Here is a 22674-nt window from a genome sequence, read left to right as displayed (position 1 = left end):
AATGGTATTTAGTTTCATTGGTTGCTAGAGCAAACCACTTTGAGATAAGTAAAAGACGTGAACATGTTTTCTCCACACAGGAGGAGGGCATAGCCGAGGTTCTCTCTATAGCGGAGGAAGTTGGACGCAAGGTTATCTCCCTAAGGTAAGAAGGTAGGGGAGGTGAAACAACCCGACCCGTTTTTTTTTTTAATAATAAATACAATATATAATTAAGCATCTCATACTACTTAATTAAACCAACCCAAACCACAACTCATCATTAAACCAACAATAGACATTATACACAGCGAAAACATACAAATAATATCAAACCAATATATCATTAATACAATAACATTCTTAATCATTCCATCCAACAACCTAACATGACTCTAACCAAGGTTCCAAAAACATAACCATACATAACCAACATCACACAAACGAGACCCTAGATCATCCTCCTCCTCATTGCCTTGATTCCATGATCACACTTTGCCTTTACCTGCACCGCAAACACAAATTGAGATGCATGAGTATTTAATAAACACTCAGTGAGGCAATCCTCCCATCTACTGGGCTATACACACAAGCAACAGAGATTCAAATGTTAACCAATACAACAAAGCAGGAAAACAAGCGACAAACAAGTTGGTGTCGACGGACACCAAAATGGTATTGATCGACACTGACATCTTGTTGGTCAAATTACTATAAAGAAAATAGTTATGGAACAAAAAAAATTGTCATAGATTAGAGACGCAATTCTCGTTCCAAAAGAGATACCTCTAGATTATGTACATCAAATAACCCGAACTAAACAGAATCCAACTTGAATTGAACACCCCTAATCAAATTGTAAGAAATGTTTTAATTAGTTGAGAAAAATAGATATGTAACATCACATGACATAAGGGTACAATTAATGGAAATTACAAACCTTTGTTAAAATAGGATGCATGCCATGTGTCAATCTTTTAATTTTTATTGTTAATAATAAACATTGAAATTAAATGTATCTCTTAAATAAAATTTAATACATATAATAATAATTCTAATGAAAATCTAATGAAAATAGATGATGTATATGTTTGTAAAAGAAAATACACTTTTTAATATAAAATATATAACTAAATTTAATAAAAATGAATAAATGGTGTATTTAGAGCTAAGAGAAAAAGACTTAAAAGTATCACATGTCAGTTATTCGTAGTTGGTGTGATAAGAAAAAACATTTGATTAATATTTAATAAGATTACTCACTTATATGAGTCCATGAATAGAGCATCAATATAAAGAGAGTACCTCCCTTGTATCTTAGACCCGTAAACCCCTCAAACAAACATCTTCGCTCATTGTTGAGAGAAGAAAAGAAGTCAACATGGTAGAATTTTATGAGTTGTTATTGGCTGTGGTAGTTTCACTCGTTGTGGTGACGTTATTTCATTGGATCTACCAGTGGAGAAATCCGAAAACCAATGGAAAACTACCACCAGGATCCATGGGTTTTCCGATTATTGGAGACACTTTTGAGTTCATGAAGCCTCATGATGTTCTTCAGTTTCCAACATTCATCAAGAAGCCTCATGATGTTCTTCAGTTTCCAACATTCATCAAGAAGAGAGTTCTCAGGTTCTTTGCAAATTCTCTAGCATGCATCATTTGTATGTAAACTTATAAATATATAATTTAAAATTACCTGGAAATATAACATTCACCTAATTTACGTTAACTTTCCCTTGACATACTTGTTCGAAAAGATATGGACCAGTATTTCGGACAAGTTTATTTGGAAGCAAAGCTATAATCTCGTTGGATTTTGAAATGTACCTGGAAATAGCTAAGGCAAATCATGTTCCAGGTATCACGAAGAGCATATCACGACTATTTGGGAAACAACTTGTTTATCCAGAGCAAGAAGTCCCATAAACATGTCCGGAACTTGACATTTCAGTTGTTGGGTCCAAAATATTTAAAGCTGAAGATGGTAGAAGACGTCGATCTCTTGGCTCGCACATACATGGAGGAAGGATCCAGGAACGGCTGCCTTGACGTCAAGGAAACATCAAGCAAGGTGACAAAAAAAATGTCATTTTTTTCTTAATGTTTATAACTCGTGGTATGATTCTGTTTTAATGGATTACTCAATGGCTCATCTCATCAAACACATATCATCGAATTTTACAGATCTTAATTGAGTGTCTTGCAAAGAAAGTTATGGGTGAAATGGAACCAGAGGCAGCAAAATAACTTGCACTATGTTGGAGATATTTTCCAAGGGATTGGTTTCAATTCTCTTGGAACATTCCTGTAACTGGTGTCTATCGAATGATGAAGGTATGTGTTTTTCCAAGGGAGTGGTTTCAACTCTCTTGGAACGTTCCTATGATTGTGCATATAATTTGAGGGAATATAATTGTTCCTATGATGTGTTTCTTCACAGGCAAGAAAGCGGATGATGAAGTTAATAAAGGAAACAGTATTAAAGAAGAGAGCATCAGGAGAGGAGTTCAGAGAGTTTTTCGAGATTATCTTCGGAGAAATGGAAGGCGGGGCTGAAAAAATGAGCGTCGAGAATGCTATTGAATACATATATACTTTCTTTTTGATTGCTAATGAGACAACACCAGGGATCCTTGCGGCTACAGTTAAACTCATAAGCGATCACCCTAATGTCATGCAAGAGTTGCAAAGAGAACATGATAGAATTGTCCAAGGTAAGTCCGAGAAGGAGGCTGGCTTAACATGGGAAGACTACAAATCAATGACGTTCACCCAAATGGTGAGTGTGTATCATAGTCATATATATAAATCCACTCATTGGTAATTAGTTGTAAGTTGTATGTCTATTAACCTTGATATATATATATAGTAGGTCAGACAAATGTTGTGTTTTATTTCAGGTGATATATGAGTCGCTTAGGATCACAAGCACAGAGCCTACAGTACTTAGAATAACTGATCATGATTTCCAAGTTGGTGATTATACAATTCCAGCTGGTTGGATCTTCATGGGCTATGCTAATGTCCATTTTAATCCGGAGAAGTATGATGACCCTCTAGCATTTGATCCATGGCGCTGGAAGGTGATTTATATAATTTTAAGCATATAATCATTAAATTTTCAGATTGAAGACTTGGGCTCAATCCTCTCCAAATCGTACATTCCCTTTGGCGCTGGTTCTAGACTATGTGTAGGAGCTGAGTTCGCTAAGCTTCAGATGGCCATTTTTATACATCATTTGTTTAGATACAGGTTCATTTTTATCACCTAACGCACCATGTATTAATTTATTTTTAACAGCTCAAAGCTTTTTTTACTTAATTAAATGGTTTTCTATCTACCCATGGTTTAAAGGTGGTCAATGAAGAAAGAGACTGCAGTACTTCGAAGGTTTATGCTTATGTTTCCATGTGGATCTGATGTTCAATTCTCATATGACACCAAAGTGGATAACTATGTTGGTTATTAGAGCTAGTAGTTATATCTTAAAGTTGTTAGTTCGAATCCCAGAGTAAAACAGAATATCTTTTTTTTTGTCCGACTGTTCTGGTTGCTACAAACGGGTAAAACCCATCTTTTAAGAGGCCAGTGGTCAATATGTATATTTCCATTGAATAAATAGTGTACGCTTAACACTTCGTATAACATAGGTGGTGTATCATATTTATATCTCAGAGTCAGACCATCATACTTCGTTCAAAACCATACTACAGTTCAGAAACATACGCCAGAAAACATTTAATACGTACATTTCATTTTGCTATATTACGTTTACATCTCAAAACATCATCGTCTTCCAGAAGCGTATAGTAAATCTAGATCCTACTTATCCATATCAAAACACTTCTTACAAGTTCCTATAGCAAAATAAGATGTGGAGAAAAATAGATAAATAGGAAGATCTTTGACTAATATAGAGGAGACACTGAATAATTAAGTAATTATAAACTGAAATCCATAAAAGAAAAGGCTTAATAAGAGTTTCCAGCTCTACAAATACCTTTTCCTCCTTTTTCTTTCTTTTTTTTTCTTCCTTACGTTCAAAGCGATAATTACCCTAATATCTAAGTATTTCACATGCGCTTAATCTATATTAGAAGAATCTGACAATATTGATAGAAGTCTTCTAGTTGTCACGTTGGGCGATGAAAACGCTTAACGAGTTCTTTAACTAGGATTTAATAATTATTAATCAAAAGAGAAGACTTCTATTTAAAATAAAATAAAAAAACGACTACAACTTGCAATTTTCTCACGTTCTTTCGACGAGAAAGCATATCATATTTGCTAATAAAACAGAGCATGATAATACATTGATTCTTGACAAAAAAGATTAGTCTGCTTCATTTGTCTCTGCACTTTGAGCAACAATGGCAGCAATAATCACACTTGACCTTCAAACCATCTTCATCTTCATCTTCTTATGTCTCTTCTCACTTCTCTGTTACTCTCTCTTTTTCATAAAACCAAAGAACTCACGAGATGGTCGTAGTCTTCCTCCGAGCCCTCCTTCTCTTCCGATCATCGGTCATCTTCACCTCATTCTTATGTCTTCTTTAACCCACAAGTCTTTTCAGAGACTCTCTTCCAAGTATGGACCTCTTCTCCATCTCCACATTTTTCACATCCCCATAGTCCTAGCCTCTTCGGCTTCAGTGGCCTACGATATCTTCAGGGACCAAGACGTAAATGTTTCCTTTCGGAGTTCCCCTCCGATTGAAGAGTCTCTCTTACTGGGATCGTATAGCTTCATCAGCGCTCCCTATGGCGATTACTGGAAATTCATGAGGAAGCTGATGGTTACAAAGATTCTTGGACCGCAGGCACTAGAACGTTCACGAAGGTTCCGTGAAGATGAGCTTGATCGCTTTTACAAAGTTCTGGTTGACAAGGCAGTGAAGAAGGAAACTGTTGAGATCGGTGAGGAAGCAGCGAAGTTCAACAACAACACCATCTGCAAGATGATCATGGGAAGGAGTTGTTCTGAGGAGAATGGTGAGGCGGAGAGAGTCAGAGGCTTGGTGACCGAGTCGATGGCCTTGACAAAGAAAATTTTCTTGGCCACCGTATTTGAAAAACCGCTTAGGAAGCTTGGGATCTCACTGTTTAAAAAGGAGATTATAAGTGTTTCACACAAGTTTGACGAGCTGCTGGAGAAGATTCTTGTGGAACACGAAGAGAAATTGGAGGAGCATCATCATCAAGGTACTGACATGATGGATGTGTTGTTGGAAGCTTATAGAGACGAAGACACAGAGTATAAGATCACAAGAAACCATATTAAGTCTTTGTTTGTGGTAAATGTTCTTCTCTTTAGGTGGTTGTTTTGTAAGCCAAATACCATTGGTTTTACTGGCTAACAAATGTTTGTTACTATTTATAGGATCTTTTCATTGCAGGTACTGACACCTCATCGACCACTACACAGTGGATCATGGCAGAGATCATTAACCATCCCAAGATTTTTGAGAGACTAAGAGAAGAAATCGATTCTGTTGTAGGGAAAACAAGGTTGGTTCAAGAAACTGACCTACCAAACCTTCCTTACTTGCAAGCTATAATCAAAGAAGGGCTAAGATTGCATCCACCTGGGCCTCTCGTGCCAAGGACACTCCAAGAAAGGTGTGAAATTAAAGGGTTTCACATACCAGAAAAGACAATAATTATTGTTAATTCCTATGCTATAATGAGAGATCCTGATTTTTGGGAAGATCCTGAGGAGTTTAAGCCAGAGAGATTTTTAGGTCTTTCAAGATCAGGGCAAGAGGACGAGAAAAGAGATAAGTTCCTAAAGTACATTCCTTTTGCCAGTGGAAGGAGAGGTTGTCCTGGAACAAATCTAGCTTATGTCTCTGTAGGAACCGCGATTGGAGTGATGGTGCAATGCTTTGATTGGAAAATCGAAGGAGAGGAAGTCAACATGAATGAGGCTGCTGGAACAATGGTGTTGACCATGGCTAAACCTCTTAAGTGCACTCCTGTTCCTAGAACCCTAAACCCATTACCTTCCTAGTTCTTTACTGTTTTTTATTTATTTTAAGTAATCTCGTGATAAATCAAACATGTGATATGATATAAGTTTTAAATTCCTAATCACTCATGCCACAAGTGCTAAATGATCTTAAACCATGGATAAAAACAAGTCTTCCTAATCACTCATAGTCTCGTGTGTTGCAAAGAGAGCATGTTCATCGTAGGAATGTTAAACATGCAGAGTCTGAGAGTCATCCATACATAATTCAGATTAATGATGGATGACTCTGCATGTTACGGAGAAAGCTGCATCGTAATATAATTTGTCGTAGGAACTATTCATCATAATCGTGTAAATTGCAGGTACTTGAATACCATCATGATAAGATAAAGATCAAATAACGATCATAATGATGTAATTTGACAAAAATACAAAGAAACAAAAAAACTTTCACAAACATTTGCATTGAAAATATGAAACAACATTTCTTATCAAACATAAATTAAGTTGTAAAAATATTATTAACCAAAAAAAAAGAAGTTGTAAGACGAAGAAAGTGAATCCTCTATATATTCAAAGAGAGTTTTTTTTGTGCATTTGTGGCAAGCCCACATTTTTCAACTAAATTATATTTTTCTTTTAGTTTTGCTATTCTTCTTGACATCTCAACACTAAATTAGAGAAATATAACCTTTTAAAATCATTTTAGTTTATTTTCAGTTTTTTGGTTAACATAACTTATTTTAGTGGTGGGATTCAGTTCCGATTGACAGATTCTGAGATGTGAATATGAAGTGTGTAAAACCAAAAGTATGAACTTGTGTCTTTTTTTCATTGTCATATTAGAAAGACAAATATATATATACTAGATAAGGTCCGCGTAATAATGCGGATAAAAATTTAAAAAAAATATTGAGAATAACTAAGTAGTAATAGACATGTTTTTAGATTCTATCTTGTAACATTTTAATATTGAACATGAACTTCTCATATTTCATTTTAATACTCTCTCAGTTCTATTATATAAGAGTTTGAAGGCTTTTTGCATTATTTTATAATATTTTCTCAAATTTCTATGTATATTTTTATTAATATAACAATTTATGACTATTTGAACTATGCAATATATTTTTCGGGAAAACGATTTATTGCCCCACAAAAAGCATCACATCAAACTAGATAGAGCTCAATCTTTGATAACCAGAAGAAAATCATTATGTTCTTTTTTTTTTCTTTTAATTTGTTTTAATTAATTTAATTCAGTTTAAATTATGTTATATTTGTTTTATTATTTTATTTAGTTGGTTCAATAAATAGTGAACCGAGCAAAACCAATGTTTGTGGGTAATTAGGTGAAAACTATGTTTCAAAGGAGATATAGATCTTGAACTATGGAGTCTGAGAGATATAGATTGAGAAATATTTTCTCGGAGATATATAGCACGTGGTAATAGATTGAGCTCTATCTGGCTTGATATGATATTCTCTTGGAGAAATATATCGTTTTCCGTATATTTTATTATTGGTTGAAGTTTTATACATGACATAATATTTATTGTTTATAAATGTTTGTGTTTTTATCCAAAAACTCTTATAGGACATGGAATACCATTTAAATATCTATAACATCGTAATAAACCATATTTTAAGTTTAATTATACATTTCATCTTAATGCATAGAACTAAATATTTTATATCAAACACAATTAATAAATCATATCAAGTCTATATCTTAGTAAGAATTGAAAATACAAATAAAATTTAACAAAATATAATTTTAACTCATTTCATAATCAATTTTAAATAAGTGAAAGTTCTAAAATAAAATCATATATAAAGATATATAGACATTACCATCAAATTAGTGAAGATTCATTCCTATAAATTATAATATATTTCGTATTATCTTATGTTTTAACATATGCATTACAAAAATACATGTGCTCAAATTATAAAATCAAACATAAAAAAATATGAATAATATTCTTGAATCAATTTTTTTAAAATGATACATATTAATATTTGAAATATTTTTAATCTAAAATAAATTTCATCGTTAGACATTCAGTTTAGTAATCACATTTAACTATCTATTTCATCTTAAAACCATAATTCACTTCTTCATGTATTAGAGTTAAAATTTTAATAAAAAAAACTAATATGAGCATCATATGAGATAATATGTATATTGATTAGTATTTTAAATTTAACAATAAACAATCAGTAAAAAAATCAGTTAACATCCACAAAAAATTTGGAAATTCAAAAATATCCTAAATATGATTTTAGTATATGTCGTAATTTCATAAATAATACTTTTGTCAGTTTTCATCAATTAACCAAAAATTCATTCCTACAAACTCAGTTTTTCTATTTTTCTTTCAGGTTTCTCATATTACTACATGCATTAAAATCTTTAAAATAAAACATGTAAAACTATACTAATACACATCATGTATTGATTTTTTTTTTAAAGTTCATTACTCTTTCAAGGTTTTGTGTGCTTACTTACAATAAAGATTTATATTACAACGATAAATGCAATTTATATTCGACTAAAATTATGTTAAATAACTTATGTTATTCTTTTTAGCTTTGTTATTCATTATTTATTGATTAATATACATGTTTAATTAATTTCGTTTTTGATAACACATGTCAAATTTTATTGAGAACACACGTACAATATAATTAGAAAGTATATTGATTTTGTTAGTTTTCCTTTTTGATTTAGAAAAATAATTTTTTTTTATAATATAACATGTAAAATTCTGTAAATAAAATTACACATGTGTCATGATCTAATCAATATATTTGACACGTGTCACTATCTTGTTAATGAGTAACTTTGACATTTTTAAAAATATAAACATATAAAATTCTGTAAATAGAATTAGACATGTGTCGACATCTAATCAATATATTTGACATGTGTCAAGATCTTGTTAATGAGTAATTTTGTCATCAAAGTTTATATAATAAGATATATATATTGAAGAAATTAGTATTATTTAAGAAATTAGTATTGTTTTCAAGTTAGTATTATTTCAATTTAAGTTAATCTTAATTTAAGAAATTAAAATTACTTTTTATCTCTTTATATATAGGTGTCGATGTATCATATAATGTACTGTAACATTGTTTTTATGATAGTGTACTCTCATCAGTTTTTCATAATTGTAAAAGGTTTTCAAAACATATTATAAAACAAAACCCAACTAGTACTATATATTCAAACAAAACCCAACTAGTACTAATTGTTAGGAAATATATATATATTTTATATATATTTACTCGTGCAAGGTCTTTGAGTCTTAATATGTTATTAATGGAGTCTTATTAGTACTTGCATGTGTTACTATTATTATATGGTTTTTGAGAGTCAATGTATAAATTAGAGCAGCATTAATTGCCCCATGTATTTCATTAGTTTAATGACTTTCGCCTTGACCATATTTCATTAGTAGTATATTTTATTTTGCTTAGATTCTTTTGACTCTCATATAAATTGCCTAAATTAGAGCAACATTAACTATCCCACGTTTTTCATTTTGTCTGCTCCAGTTTAGTGGATCACATTTGACCCGTTTGTTAAGTAATATGCTTACTTTGTTGAATGTGTTTAATCTTTTTTGTATCGAAATAATTAGTGCTTTCGAAAGAAAAGAAAAAGTGTGTAACACTGAAGACATCGGCTGCATGCATGTGAGGAGGTAAACGAAGGCAGTAAGCATATGCTGTTATTTTTTCCAACTAATTCCAGAGGACTAACCTTCTATGCCATGACCGTGGTGTAAGAGTTAGCTGGAAAATGTAATTTCGTGAGGACTCCTTATATCCAACCTGAAACTGTTGACTATAAGAATAAACATGAATCCTATAACAATATGGAAGTCCAGAGAACCGTACGTCTCTCCCTATGATCCGATTCCGAAGCGGTGATTTTGAAACTATGTCGGACGAATGAGTGTGTGCAATCAATACTTAACTAGGTTCGGGTACGTGTGGAGTTATTTCTACATAATGTTTAAAAATATACAATTGTCAAGCCATCGAACCCATCTAATATGTCTGATTGAAACGTTTAAATTTTTTTGACCCAAAAAAATCTCATTTCTCGTAATTCATATGAGTAAATAGTATATCCGCATATGTTCTGCTTGAATTCTTGTTCCTAAAATTCTCGTCCCGTATTTTGTCATACTTGAATATACCCACACAAAATTCTCATAACCTGATTATTATGTAACTAATTTGAACGATTTCCTAAAATATAATACATCTATTGTTTAATCTATTTTTTTCTTCTTAATATGTAAATTGGGTCAGTTTGGCAACATAGATATTTGATATGATTTTTTTCTAACCCTTAAGTGTATTCCCCAATTAATAGTATAGATTTCCTTCAATTATTGAATGAAATATTCCTTAGTTATACTAAGGACAATTTAATGTAAATCCCCTATAATTTAGCTATGGTATTATATCATTGGATTTTATAAATTTTAATTGGTCATTAGATCCCTATAAATCTCAGCTATTGGTATAATATTATTACTTGTTGTCATTTTTATTGGACTGGATTTTCTAAATTTTAAGATTTTTGTAAAAATACTATAACTACATATTTATATATAATGTTTAACTATATAGTTATCCAAATTAAAGTATATATTCATATCATTTTAATTGGTGATCATATGTTTTTTTGGGCAAATATAGTTATTGTTTTTAGTAAAATAATAAACATTGAACCAGTTTCAAATGATCTTCGAATCTTTCACCATTAGAACTTTATAAAATTATTAGAAAGGTAACATTATTTATATTTATGAAGAAATGATTTTAGATATATATATATATATATATATATATATATATATTTTCACATCTCATAGTAAAGTTATATTATTATATTACAATACATAGTGAAATTAATTTAATTTTGAAAATATGTAGGGGATAATATTTATCTATTTTGAATAATATTTACCAATTTTAGAATTTATATGAGCAAAATATTTTGTATATAAATAAATTGAACATCAGTAGTAGCAGTTGACAATATATATATATATATATATATATATATATATAACAGTAACAATTTTATGTAATTTTATGGAATATTAAAAGTGAACAATAAATTGGGTACGGAGCTCTCTGGCGATGTATATGTGCATGTCGTAAGAGGTTATTATGTTGATTGAATTTTGTTTAAGTCTTGGAATTACCCTTTTATTGTTGAAGAGTTAACTGAGATAATTTATGTTGAAAGTGACTGAGATGATGGTAGATATAAATGTCGAAATAATAGATATGTTCTTATTTGGATTTATACTCTCAACGTCTATTTGGACATGAACAGTTCTTCATATCTGCTTGATAAGATCAAGTGAACACATCTTACTACTTGACTATTAGTATTCTCAAACTCCGAGCCAAACTATAATATTGATTTTATCACGAGCGTCCATTATGCCACGTTCTTCCAGACATGGCTTTTTCCTTTGTAATAAACAATGCATGGTTGGTCATCTTGATCCATTATATTAACGTACGGATTCTTCATCAAGTTTCATCAGCCTCTTAACTTTGGAGAAACAATGGCAGCAATCATCTTTGACTTCCAAAACTTCTGTATCTTCATCCTTGCATGCCTCTTCATACTCCTCTTTCATTCTCTCTTCTTCAAGAAACCAAAAGACTCACGAAGCTTTGTTTTGCCTCCGAGCCCTCCTTCTCTTCCAATCATCGGTCATCTTCACCTTCTCCTCTCTGCCCTAACTCACAAGTCTCTTCAGCAACTCTCCTCCAAGTATGGACCTCTCCTCCTCATCCGCATTTTCTATGTACCCATCATTATTGTCTCCTCTGCCCCAATGGCCAACGAAATCTTCAAGGTCCATGACGTGAACGTCTCCGCTCGCGGTATCATTGCGATTGATGAGTCTCTCATGTTTGGGGCTTCTGGCATCTTGAACGCTCCATACGGAGAGTACTGGAAGTTCATAAAGAAGCTCATGGCAACAAAGCTTTTCCGACCGCAAGTGCTGGAGCGGTCACGAGGTGTTCGTGTTGAAGAGCTACAGCGGTTTTACAGGAACATTCTTGATAAGGCGACAAAGAATGAGAGCGTTGACATTGGTAAGGAAGCGATGAAGCTCATGAACAACACCCTTTGTAAATTGATCATGGGAAGGAGTTTTTCAGAGGACGACGGTGAGTCAAAGAGAGTCAGGGGCTTGGTTGATGAAACGTATGCCCTGTCGGAGAAGATATTCTTGGCAGCTATATTGCGGAGACCGCTTGCGAAGCTTGGGATTTCACTATTCAAGAAGGAGATAATGGCTGTTTCCAACAAATTCGATGAGCTGCTAGAGAGGATGCTTCAGGAACACAAGGAGAAACATGAAGAGCAGTATCAAGAAGGTATGGATATGATGGACGTGTTGTTGGCAGCTTATGGAGACGAAAACGCAGAGTATAAGATCACATGGAATCATATCAAGGGATTTTTCGTGGTAGATGTTCCTATCATTTTGTCACTTTCATTTGATAATCTAAAAAACATTTAACTTATAATCTTTTGAGTCTTGTCAATGCAGGAGTTTTTCATTGGAGGTACTGATACCTCGGTGCAAACAACACAGTGGGCAATGGCCGAGATGATCAACAATGCTAAAGTTCTTGAGAGACTGAAAGAAGAAATCAGTTCCGTTGTAGGGGAAACAAGGTTGATCCAAGAAACTGATTTACCAAACCTTCCTTATTTGCAAGCAGTGGTTAAGGAAGTTCTAAGACTGCACCCACCATCTCCGGTCTTGATACGGAAGTTTCAAGAAAATTCTGTGGTCAATGGATTTTACATACCGGAGAAGACAACACTCATTATAAATATCTACGCTGTGATGAGAGAGTCTGCTTCTTGGGAAGATCCTGAAAGTTTTAAGCCAGAGAGGTTTCTAAGTTCTACAAGATCAGAGCAAGAGGACAAGAAAGATCAAGAACTTAAGTACCTTCCTTTTGGCAGCGGAAGGAGAGGATGTCCTGGAGCAAATCTTGGTTCTATATTTGTAGGAACCGCAATAGGAGTGATGGTGCAGTGCTTTGACTGGGAAATCAAAGAAGATAAAGTTAACATGGACGAGACTTTTCAAGGAATGACCCTAAAAATGGTTCATCCGCTTAAGTGCACTCCAGTTCTTAGAACCCAACCTTTTTCTTTTACTTCTAATCTCTAAATTTCTAGCTTTGATACTTAGGTTGGGAGCTTATAACAAGTATACTTTCTTCTGTTCTATATGTTTGCATTTGTTATCTTCTATATATGTTGTCTCTATATTCAGTATCTTTGCTCCAGAACGTTGAATTTTTCTTTCTTTGTATTTGTTATATCTGCAAATCTGATATTCATATGTAAGATCTCTAAGGCATCATCATTCTTCAATCTAAGCTTATCTAAGTTATTTGGATTTTCTTTTTGACAAAAAATCTTGCAAGTTATATTTCATTATTTCATCTCTAGTTCTTCAACCCATAACATCAAAATGCCAGCAAGCGTTGGTTTCATGTAAAAGAACTTTCCAGAATATGTATCGCTTTGCCTTTTATCCTTGATATCGGCTGTCTCTCAAAAAAACCTAAGTGACTAGAGAATCGGAGGAAATGTAGTTAGTCACTGGAGAAGCAAACTTGAATACTGTTATTTAACTACTTCCATAGGACCAACCTTCATGATCTAAACTTGTTTGCAAGAAAAAAGACAAAAAAAAAAAATAAATAAATAAAAAAAAAATTCTTTGGTTCACCCTAATTGTGAACTGTCTTATTCACCCTTCTTAATTAAAGAAACACATTCTTAATTAAAAAAATATTCTGTAAATCAATCAATTTTAAAATTTTTAGTTCTAATATTATTTTATAATTTTTAATTATAACATCTAAATCTTAACAATTTTTTGTAAACCCAAACCAACATATAATTTTGTTTAATTGTATGATTTAGACCTTAACCACTCTTTTAAAAATCAAACTGAAATACAATTTTCTTTAATTGTAAAATCTAAAACCTAAACTCTAACCACTTTTTTATAAACCAAACGGATACATAATTTGGTTTAACAACTCTTTTATAAACGCAGACCGACATATAATTTTGTTCAATAGTAAAATCTAAACCTTAAACCCTAACCACTTTTTTATAAACCCAAACCGAAAAAGAATTTGGTTCAATTGTAAAACTTAAACACCTAACCACTCTTTTATAAATCCAAACCGACATATAATTTCGTTTGATTATAAAATCTAAACCCTAACCATTCTTTTATAAACTCAAACCGACATATAAATTTTTAATTCTAAAATTTAAACCTTAATCCTCTTTTATAAACTCAAACAGACATAATTTCCTTAATGAAATCTACAGAATTTGTTTTCTTAATTTGTTTTTTCTTTTTATTTTAATTTTGATTTATTTTTAAAAATATGATATGACATATAATATTGTTGTATTTTGATTGGTTGATTAAGAGGGGGTGAAACAAGAGAGATTTACTCCTAGGGTTAAACCCAAATTTTTTCCTAAATAACACAAAAGAGGTTTCAAGACGTGAAAACTCACATGTTCTATAAAACGCCGTAAGCCACTCAGAATACATCAATTTTGGATAAGACTTCGATATGTACTTCGCCTTAGTCGATCAAATGTGGTGACTTGCCGCTATATGGCTACCTTGACTACTACGGAAGAAGCAAAAAGACCTGTTAATATGTTGGCTTCCCCTTAGTAGCTTCATGCATAGGACAATCCCCGTGCCTTGATATATTTTATTGGACCTGATGTTCGAAATAATAGAATGTGTACAAACAATGGACTGGAGAGTCATGTTGACCAAGCTCGAGGGTTGTGTTGCCATGAAGAAGGGTACATATAGACTCATGGGCATGTTAGAGAATGTCGAGCAAGTTATGAGATTATAAATATTTTGTATTATGTGTATGAGCATGAAGCTATATGATTAATGTAAATTATTGTTTTGAGTAATTGGGTGATTAGATATTGTGACAGCATGTGAGTAGGAATGATTTACCTCACTAGGTAATTTTTTTTTCATGCTTTCTTTGTGATGCATGTTAGGAGTATATATGATTAGAGTAGTGATCATAAGACATAGAGATCATCGGAGGTTGTGGTGAAGAAACGATATTCTATAACACTGGTATTAGATTTAAATAAAGCCTCGATTTTATTCATACACGGTTGTGTTTAGTTACTCTTTCCCAATACTTTTTATCTGAATATATATTATGAAAACCAGCCTATTATTATTCTTGGGTCGAGCTGTTTCAGAGCCCTCGCAGAGCATGCGTGTAATGTGTGAGAGCCCAAAGAGTGAACATGTTCCTATAAGTTGGAAAATGGAGCATCACATTCATCTTGAACACTCCCATTATTTCCTGAAAAAATTTTAAAAACAAAGTTAAACGTTAAATTATTATATTTTTTATAGGTTTTATTTAGAGTGAATTGGAAAAAGAAATGGGATTGTATTCACCTGTTGTGGGAAATCGCCGTTATGCAATTGTGAATTGATCAACACTTTGGCAGCACGATGAACCGGCAAAGGATCTCTTTCCATTTGATTACCCATAATTAGAACCATAAGTGCTTGTCCTGTATTCACCACATTTGTCCTGTTTCCTGTCAAAGGAATATATTTCTTGCTTGGACAAGATATATAGCTCTCTCCCCAACCACCCTCGGGGTTTTGTGTGTCGAGAATGAAACGAACTGCTCTACGAATCGCCTCACAGTTATTGTAACACTTCCCTGCAGCCACAAGACCTCTTACCGCAAAGAAGGTTCCATAGATAAAACACACTCCCCAGTTTCCGTACCATGAACCATCCACCATTTGGAAGTCTTCAATGTACTTCACACCTTTTGTAATAAAACGTTTAACCTCTTCTTTTTTATACCCCGGAAACTGTTTAGTGAATTGAGCCAACGCAACAATTGCTGACCCCGTACATTCCACGTACCTAAAGATAGAGATGACATCCCACAATGTAAGATATATATATATATATATATATATATATATATTTTCAAACATACGTTATTAGATCAAAGAAAAAAAGGGTCGATGAATATATCGTACTCATGCTCAACGACCGCGTCTTCAATAAACTCCACTGGACTAAGCCACTGCATTTTATTGGAGTCATTTAAAAATGTAACTTCATTGAAAAAATTGGCCAAAAAATATATTTATACATTACCTCTAACCATGTTTTCCCGTCTGCTGGTTGCCATGCTGTTATACCTCCGTTATCACTCTATAAAAATAGTTTCGTACAAAACATCTTATATGAAACTTTACAAAAAAAATATAATGTTTGCTGTCAAAATAAAATATATTAATAGGCTGATGCATAATTACGTACTTACGTTGTTGGAGTGATGTGAATAATTTACACTAAAACTATTTAATTTGTTAAATTATTACCCATATCCATTATATCATTAATATTACATATATATATATATACTTTATCATTAATATTAAATATATATATATACTTTATGTCATAATGAATACAAATTTAAGTTTAATTTTCATGATTAAATAATAATAAATTCATTAAGTAATTAGATAATACTTATAAATCAGGCATATATTAGAATTCCCTCATTCCCAGGTACATCGATTTTAAAGTTCACTAGTCAACTCTATCTATTATATACTAAAGTTATGCTCCACTAGTAATATATACTAACATTGGTAACATGACTATCATTGGTTTCTTAATCGGTATACCTGTAAATAGATAAGGAAATCAACTGCGTCGTAGAGTTTCTCCACATCCATTTTCTTGCCAATAAACTCTGACGGCATGTTCTCAAAGAAAAGACAGCACTAGACAATAATTTGACCAAAACATTGTTTAGGCAGGAGACTATTGACTAATCAATTAAAAAAGTCGGTGTATTAATTATTGTTACCTCTAAACTTTCAGCAGTACAGTCTGAAACTGGCCATCCTTGATCTTGGTCCGAAAACGTCCATCCACCTTTCGCCATGTGACGAAACATTTTCATGTAATCACCTGGAGGGTTCTCTGTAACTTGAGATTTCTTCAAGTAATCATATCCTTTAAGGAGCGTTGACCTAATCTCTTTATCAACATCATCATCATCGACATTGTCTATCAAGACATGTAATGACAAGGCTGTATCCCACAGTTGGCTACCAAAAGACTATATATATAGAAGAGTTGTACATATGTTAATGCAACGTTTTAGTGCTATACGTCCGATGTGAGTTTAGAGCTTATATATAATTCATAGTCAGAATCAAGAAGAACCAACCTGAATCTTAAGGCCATCCTCGCCAATCCAAATAAAATCAGGGACTCGAGCAAGATGTTTCTTAAAATAATCACTTGATGGGTCTTCTACCCAACATGCAAGCATATGAAAGGCCTATACAAGGAAATACAAAAATATGAAAAGAAAAAGAAAAAAAATATATGTTCTCTGCTTATCATCTTGCTCAACAATTACCTTCGGCACAGATCCACCTGTAATGTATCTGGTGGCTTCATCATGATAGTGAACGAGTTTCATAGTGGTTCGAAGAGCTCTTTGTCTTATGAGATTGTTAAAAGGCCATCGGTTTAAGATATTCTCTGAGAATATGTGAACACTTTTCCAAAACAAATCTTGTAGAAATGACTGTGGATAGTAAAGATCTTCCTGCATGATAAAATCTCTTTGCTTTAATACATTTTTTTATTTATAAAAACATACTTACTTCAAAATAAATTATCTATATATATTTATATTTTTTATATAAGGTTTTTACCAAAAAAATATACATATATAAGTTATGTTTTTTTTTTTTTTTTTGAAGACAATTTATATTGATTAAATGAATGGATGTGCATACCACATGATATTTAAAGAAAATAGTATATCCATTTTAAGTCATATACTTCAACTGTTTATATTTTCACATAAATAAACTTATCTCATTCATAAGTTCACCAAATATATATATATATATATATATATATTATTTTTTTGACAGCAGCCATATAATATTGTGTTTTGAGTATAATGTATCATAAGTAACCATGTAATTAATTATATCAATCCTGATACATCTTTGATCTTCTGATGCATTATATAACTTAATTTACCTTCGCACATCGGTTCCGTGCTTGCCTCCAATTGATTTTTGCGTAAGGCTCCGGATAAAGCTCTTCTCGGAGCTGGAGAATCAGAGGGGTTGGGGTAGCGACAAGGCCGTCCAATGTCCATCATCAGCCTGCAAGGCCGTGAAATAGAGTAACCCTCTTCTTAATGCTGTCTTTGCATCTTCATACGTTATTTTCTCGGCATCCTCTACGATAACTCGGGGAATCTTCTGCTCAAACTTCTTCTCCCTAAGAAACTGTTAAGTACACAAATAAAATAATAAATCATTTTTTTTTTTTTTTTGAGATAGAGACCAAATTGTAATGTGTTTATACACTGAAATTTTCACCTGCATCCTCCATAGGAGATCGCCACTAGCTTTGAAACGTGACTTGTTGTTGGAGAAATTCAGACGAGCTTCCTCGACCTCGGCAAGTTCCTCCGGAGAGCCTGCGTTGGCATCAAACTCCCAAATCTGCCTTCCAACATAGTTGTTGGTGGTGAACAAGTGAGTATCATCTCTAGCCTTAGCACCAATTCTTAGTCTCCACATGTTGTATCAATGCTCCGAGTTTATTCAGAATGAAAGAACACGTATGTCATTATAAATAAGAATCTGACGACGTTGCATGTTGGAAATAAACTATTGTATCTATAGTTTTCCAGTAACAATTTTTGATAACGCCTCATATTTTATCCTTATACAATATTTTTTATAAAACATCTCTCCAAACCGAAACACTCCAACTAGAACCTATCGTCCACCTAGCCCCTTGTTCCTCTAATCCTTTAGTGCAGAAAATACTCATCCATGTAAACGAGGGAGAATACAGTTTTTTGGCCATTAAAGGATCTTTATTCTGAAAATATCGACCTCGCATCACTCGAGCCATTATAGATGTTGGGTACTGAATTAACCGCCAATATTGTTTAGCGAGCATTGCATCATTAAATTGCTCTAGAGCACGGAAATCCAAACCTCCATCAAATTTATCGTTACATACTTTATCCCAAGCTATCCGGAAAACAGCTAAAATCAACCCCAACTATTTGTCAAACGCTTTTTTATACCTAAACTTTAACATCCTGAAAATAACAACCTGAAATGTATAAAAATTCAAATTTCCTACCTAAACTATAGAAAATATTATCAATTTCAACCTTTGTTCGAACAGTGTTAAATCAAAGTTTAATGATGTTGAGTCAGACGGTCTGTGACTTCAATGTAGCACTGAGACATACAAAAACTACGTCGTTTTGGTCATTTTTAGGTATTTTATAGCAAGAAATGACCAAAAATGAAGTCTCACAACACACCCGAAAACAGACTCCAATACTCTATTTTTTGTCAAACTCTTTGTTTCTTGTCACAACACACCTAAAAATGACCAAAACAACTTAGTTTTGGTCATTCCCAGTGCCATGTGGATGCCACAGATCGTTTGACAACATTTTATATAGTTTAGGTAGCAAATTTGAATTTTAATACAGTTCAGGTTGTTATTTGCAGGGTGTTGAAGTTTAGGTATAAAAAACGTTTGGCAAATAGTTGGGGTTGATTTTGACCATTCCCCCCCCCCCAAGCTACCCAATATAAACTTTGTGCCTTACCATTAGACCGCCATTAGAGTTTTGATATGACACTCGTTAGTTTAGACGTCAACTCCTAGGGATACTTAAAACATGACAAACCATTCGATAAATACTTAGTCGGGAGAGCCAACACAATTTAATCGGGGATACTTAGTCGGGAGAGCCAACACAATTTAATTAAGACTTCCCTACCACCTTTCGATAAATACTTTGCAGACAAACAATGCACTCGATCATCATGATCATTAACATAACTAAATAGCTTAGTTCTCGAACCCTCAAGGCTTTTAGAGATACCCAAATAAGAACCCATATTGCCTTCTTTAGATATACCATTGACAGATTTTAGCTAAGCTCTGACATCAGACGAGACTTTTTTGCCAAACATAATGGAAGACTTCTCCAGAGTAACCTCTTGCCCTGAAGCTTTCCTATAATTTTCTATAATTTCTATAAGTTTTCTACATTCATCCTCTTCTGTTTACAAAAGAACAGACTATCATCGGTGAACAGCAAATGCGCAACAATAGAACAGTCCATAGCAAACATGATACCTGTAAGTTTATTCTCCCTTTCGGCGTTTTTAATTTTCGTAAACAAAACCTTCGTGCAAATAATGACCTAAAACTTAAATAACTAAAATGAATAAAGCATTTTTTATCTAATACTGTCTATTTATTTCAGCATACTTAAGCAATTTTTAGCTCAAACAGAAGAAGCTCCGCTAGAAAAAAAAAGATAGTTTTTTATGTAATATTTTTTAGTTGTTATTATTGATGAAATGTAAACAAAAAATAAAGTAGTGCATTTATAATAAACATTTTACACACGTAATAATGCATAAAATATTTTTCTTAACACGCCTAAAAAGTCTAAAAATTAGATAAGTTAAGAACAAAGAGAGTTTATAATTTAAAATTTGAGGATAAACTTGAGTTGAGTTCTACAGAGCTTTTAATTTGATATAGTATTACGACGATACTGAACTTTCCTCGGACCAGATCCAGATAACTTACATGATCCAACACCAAATAATCTAATATATGACAGATTAATTCAATTCAAAGTCCTTAATTTCGATTTCCGTGTCGGAGCTAGAAATGTAATTCTATAGTCTAGTACGTAGTCAATAAATGTAATAAAAAGGGCTTTGATTCTCCAAATAGGAAAGAAATAAAATAGATTCATTGGAAGACTCTGAACTACACACTAGAGTCGCTGTACAAACGTAACATAGATCCAATGGCAAGTAGAAATATACATATCAATGACTCTAACGTGAACTGATCAATCTGCCAAAAATGGCAAGTGGGAATATATACATATATAGAACGAATAACGTAAAAATGTTAAAAGTCGTCTGCCATAAATGGCGAGTACATCTTCACTGATATGTTAAAAATAGATGAATCACGCATTGCATGAAAGCAAAACTAATCATTCCATACATTATAAAAGTATGTAGGGGTTATTAGTTCCATGATTTTAATAGATTTGGAAATCTAAACAAAAATAATGTTTTATTCAATCATTGAATTTAAAAAACTTATGTTTAAATCATTGAATATATGATTTATAAATATTTGTTAAAATCTCATGTTATTAGTTTAATGATTTTTGTTTTTGTATTTCAAAACTCACTTTATGTTTTAAATGGATTTAAAAGTGAAAAAACAGAATGATTTAAATCCAAGTAAAAAACATGTTATTTCTAAATCTATGTGTTTTGATTTTTATAATTTTTATAGATTTTGAAATTTCTCCTATTAATATTAAATTGTATTTTTTAGTATTACAATTATCTATTTTTTAGCCTTTAGAAAAACATTTCATTCAAACTTAAAGAGTGTTATCATTCTATCAATTCTGCTATTTCATAATTTAATTTGTTATTCCACTATTTAGCTTCATAGTTTATTTTAGTATTTCGTAGATGAATGAAATTTTCTATATAAACAAGTTATAGATTTAAAACGGATGTTGATAGATTCAAAAATCACTTCTTGATTTTCTTTTTCTATCATGTTATGCATAATATTCAGACTTTTTGGTCTACATTAGAATTAAAACACTACAAGAAAATGAGTCCATTGTCATGTAATATTTCGTCACAATAATTTTTTTTTCGTCACGATAAAAATATTGTTACGAATCTGTGACGATTGGTGAATGGTTAGAATGATCACATGTAATTATAAATGCATGTTATTGATCAGACTTTCGGTAAACATTACGTTTCTGTCAGATGTCGCATGCAATTCAGTTCTAAAGTCCATTAGTCAACATTTTTACAAATGACGACGAAGACACCGTCTATAAAGTATAAACAGAGTGATTTATTAAGATAAGTGGCACTTGAAGAATTGAAATATATGACTAAATTGGCGAAATTTTTAATTGATAAACAATAATGAAATCAAATTAAGCTTAAGTCCTCGAGGACCCTTAGTATATACGGTACATCAATTTTGAATATATAGTTCTATATGCTGCCAACATATAATTATATAAGTAAATATATACACAAGGTCAAACGTATGTCGTATTATAACATCAGCGTTAGATAATGATAAGCAAGAACTATAAATGACACGAGATTCTGAAGCTAGTTCACGTGACATATGCTAGAACATTAGAAAGAGTTTTATATATCCAATGGGTTTAGGTTTGCAACTTAAAATCGTACATATGTGCAAATAGAAAATATGGAGAAAGCGCCATTTCATGGATACTTTGCCTCAGTTACTCCACAAGTCACAACCATCTCTTAGTTAAAACTTTCACTTGAATTTAAACCTTGTTTCTTCGACTAATGAATCATGAATTACCAACAAAACTCTCAAACTCATACGATATAAAGAAACCCATATGTTAGGTTTCGTTGAGGTTCTGTTTCAACTACAGCATAGTCATAAAAAC

The 22674-nt window shown here is 32.3% G+C and overlaps 3 protein-coding genes, 1 long non-coding RNA gene and 1 pseudogene across 5 annotated transcripts; 3 read left to right on the top strand and 2 right to left on the bottom strand.

The window, feature by feature from the left end:
- Positions 1-209: 209 nt before the first annotated feature.
- Positions 210-896, bottom strand: LOC147936064 (uncharacterized). The gene is made up of 2 exons (XR_015567753.1): positions 766-896; positions 210-484 (listed from the first exon to the last, which is right to left on the bottom strand). It is a non-coding gene; the product is annotated as an uncharacterized LOC147936064 (long non-coding RNA).
- A 338-nt stretch (positions 897-1234) lies between these two features.
- LOC104720358 (cytochrome P450 708A2-like) lies at positions 1235-3254 on the top strand (annotated as a pseudogene). Its single transcript, XR_015569077.1, has 6 exons — positions 1235-1611; positions 1740-2053; positions 2167-2316; positions 2423-2761; positions 2883-3065; positions 3108-3254. The product of XR_015569077.1 is annotated as a cytochrome P450 708A2-like (transcript).
- A 1051-nt stretch (positions 3255-4305) lies between these two features.
- Positions 4306-6091, top strand: LOC104718875 (cytochrome P450 705A5-like). Its single transcript, XM_010436696.2, has 2 exons — positions 4306-5280; positions 5367-6091. Exons 1-2 carry the CDS (start codon positions 4354-4356, stop codon positions 5994-5996), a joined length of 1557 nt encoding a protein of 518 aa, XP_010434998.2. The 5' UTR covers positions 4306-4353; the 3' UTR covers positions 5997-6091.
- A 5448-nt stretch (positions 6092-11539) lies between these two features.
- LOC104718874 (cytochrome P450 705A22-like) lies at positions 11540-13432 on the top strand. The gene is made up of 2 exons (XM_010436694.2): positions 11540-12481; positions 12566-13432. Exons 1-2 carry the CDS (start codon positions 11564-11566, stop codon positions 13199-13201), a joined length of 1554 nt encoding a protein of 517 aa, XP_010434996.1. The 5' UTR covers positions 11540-11563; the 3' UTR covers positions 13202-13432.
- Positions 13433-15185: 1753 nt separating this feature from the next.
- On the bottom strand, positions 15186-18715 carry LOC104718873 (baruol synthase). The gene is given in 11 exon segments (XM_087470186.1): positions 15186-15416; positions 15515-16001; positions 16121-16167; positions 16242-16298; positions 16781-16879; positions 16966-17220; positions 17332-17445; positions 17527-17718; positions 18165-18269; positions 18272-18418; positions 18512-18715. Coding segments are annotated over 11 exon segments (1818 nt in total). The 3' UTR covers positions 15186-15305.
- Positions 18716-22674: the final 3959 nt, after the last annotated feature.

This window comes from Camelina sativa, chromosome 10, assembly GCF_030686135.1.
Source record: "Camelina sativa cultivar CO46 ecotype springtype chromosome 10, ASM3068613v1".
Taxonomy (NCBI): domain Eukaryota; kingdom Viridiplantae; phylum Streptophyta; class Magnoliopsida; order Brassicales; family Brassicaceae; genus Camelina; species Camelina sativa.
Note: the sequence above shows the minus strand (reverse complement) of the source record. Positions and strands in the feature narration are given on the sequence as shown.

Bases quoted from the DNA above. Each gene is read 5' to 3' on its own strand.
- LOC104718874 (XM_010436694.2), top strand. From the start codon at position 11,564: ATGGCAGCAATCATCTTTGACTTCCAAAACTTCTGTATCTTCATCCTT. The intron at 12,482-12,565 runs GTAGATGTTCCT...TTGTCAATGCAG, and splicing joins ATATCAAGGGATTTTTCGTG to GAGTTTTTCATTGGAGGTAC.
- LOC104718875 (XM_010436696.2), top strand. From the start codon at position 4,354: ATGGCAGCAATAATCACACTTGACCTTCAAACCATCTTCATCTTCATC. The intron at 5,281-5,366 runs GTAAATGTTCTT...TACTATTTATAG, and splicing joins ATATTAAGTCTTTGTTTGTG to GATCTTTTCATTGCAGGTAC.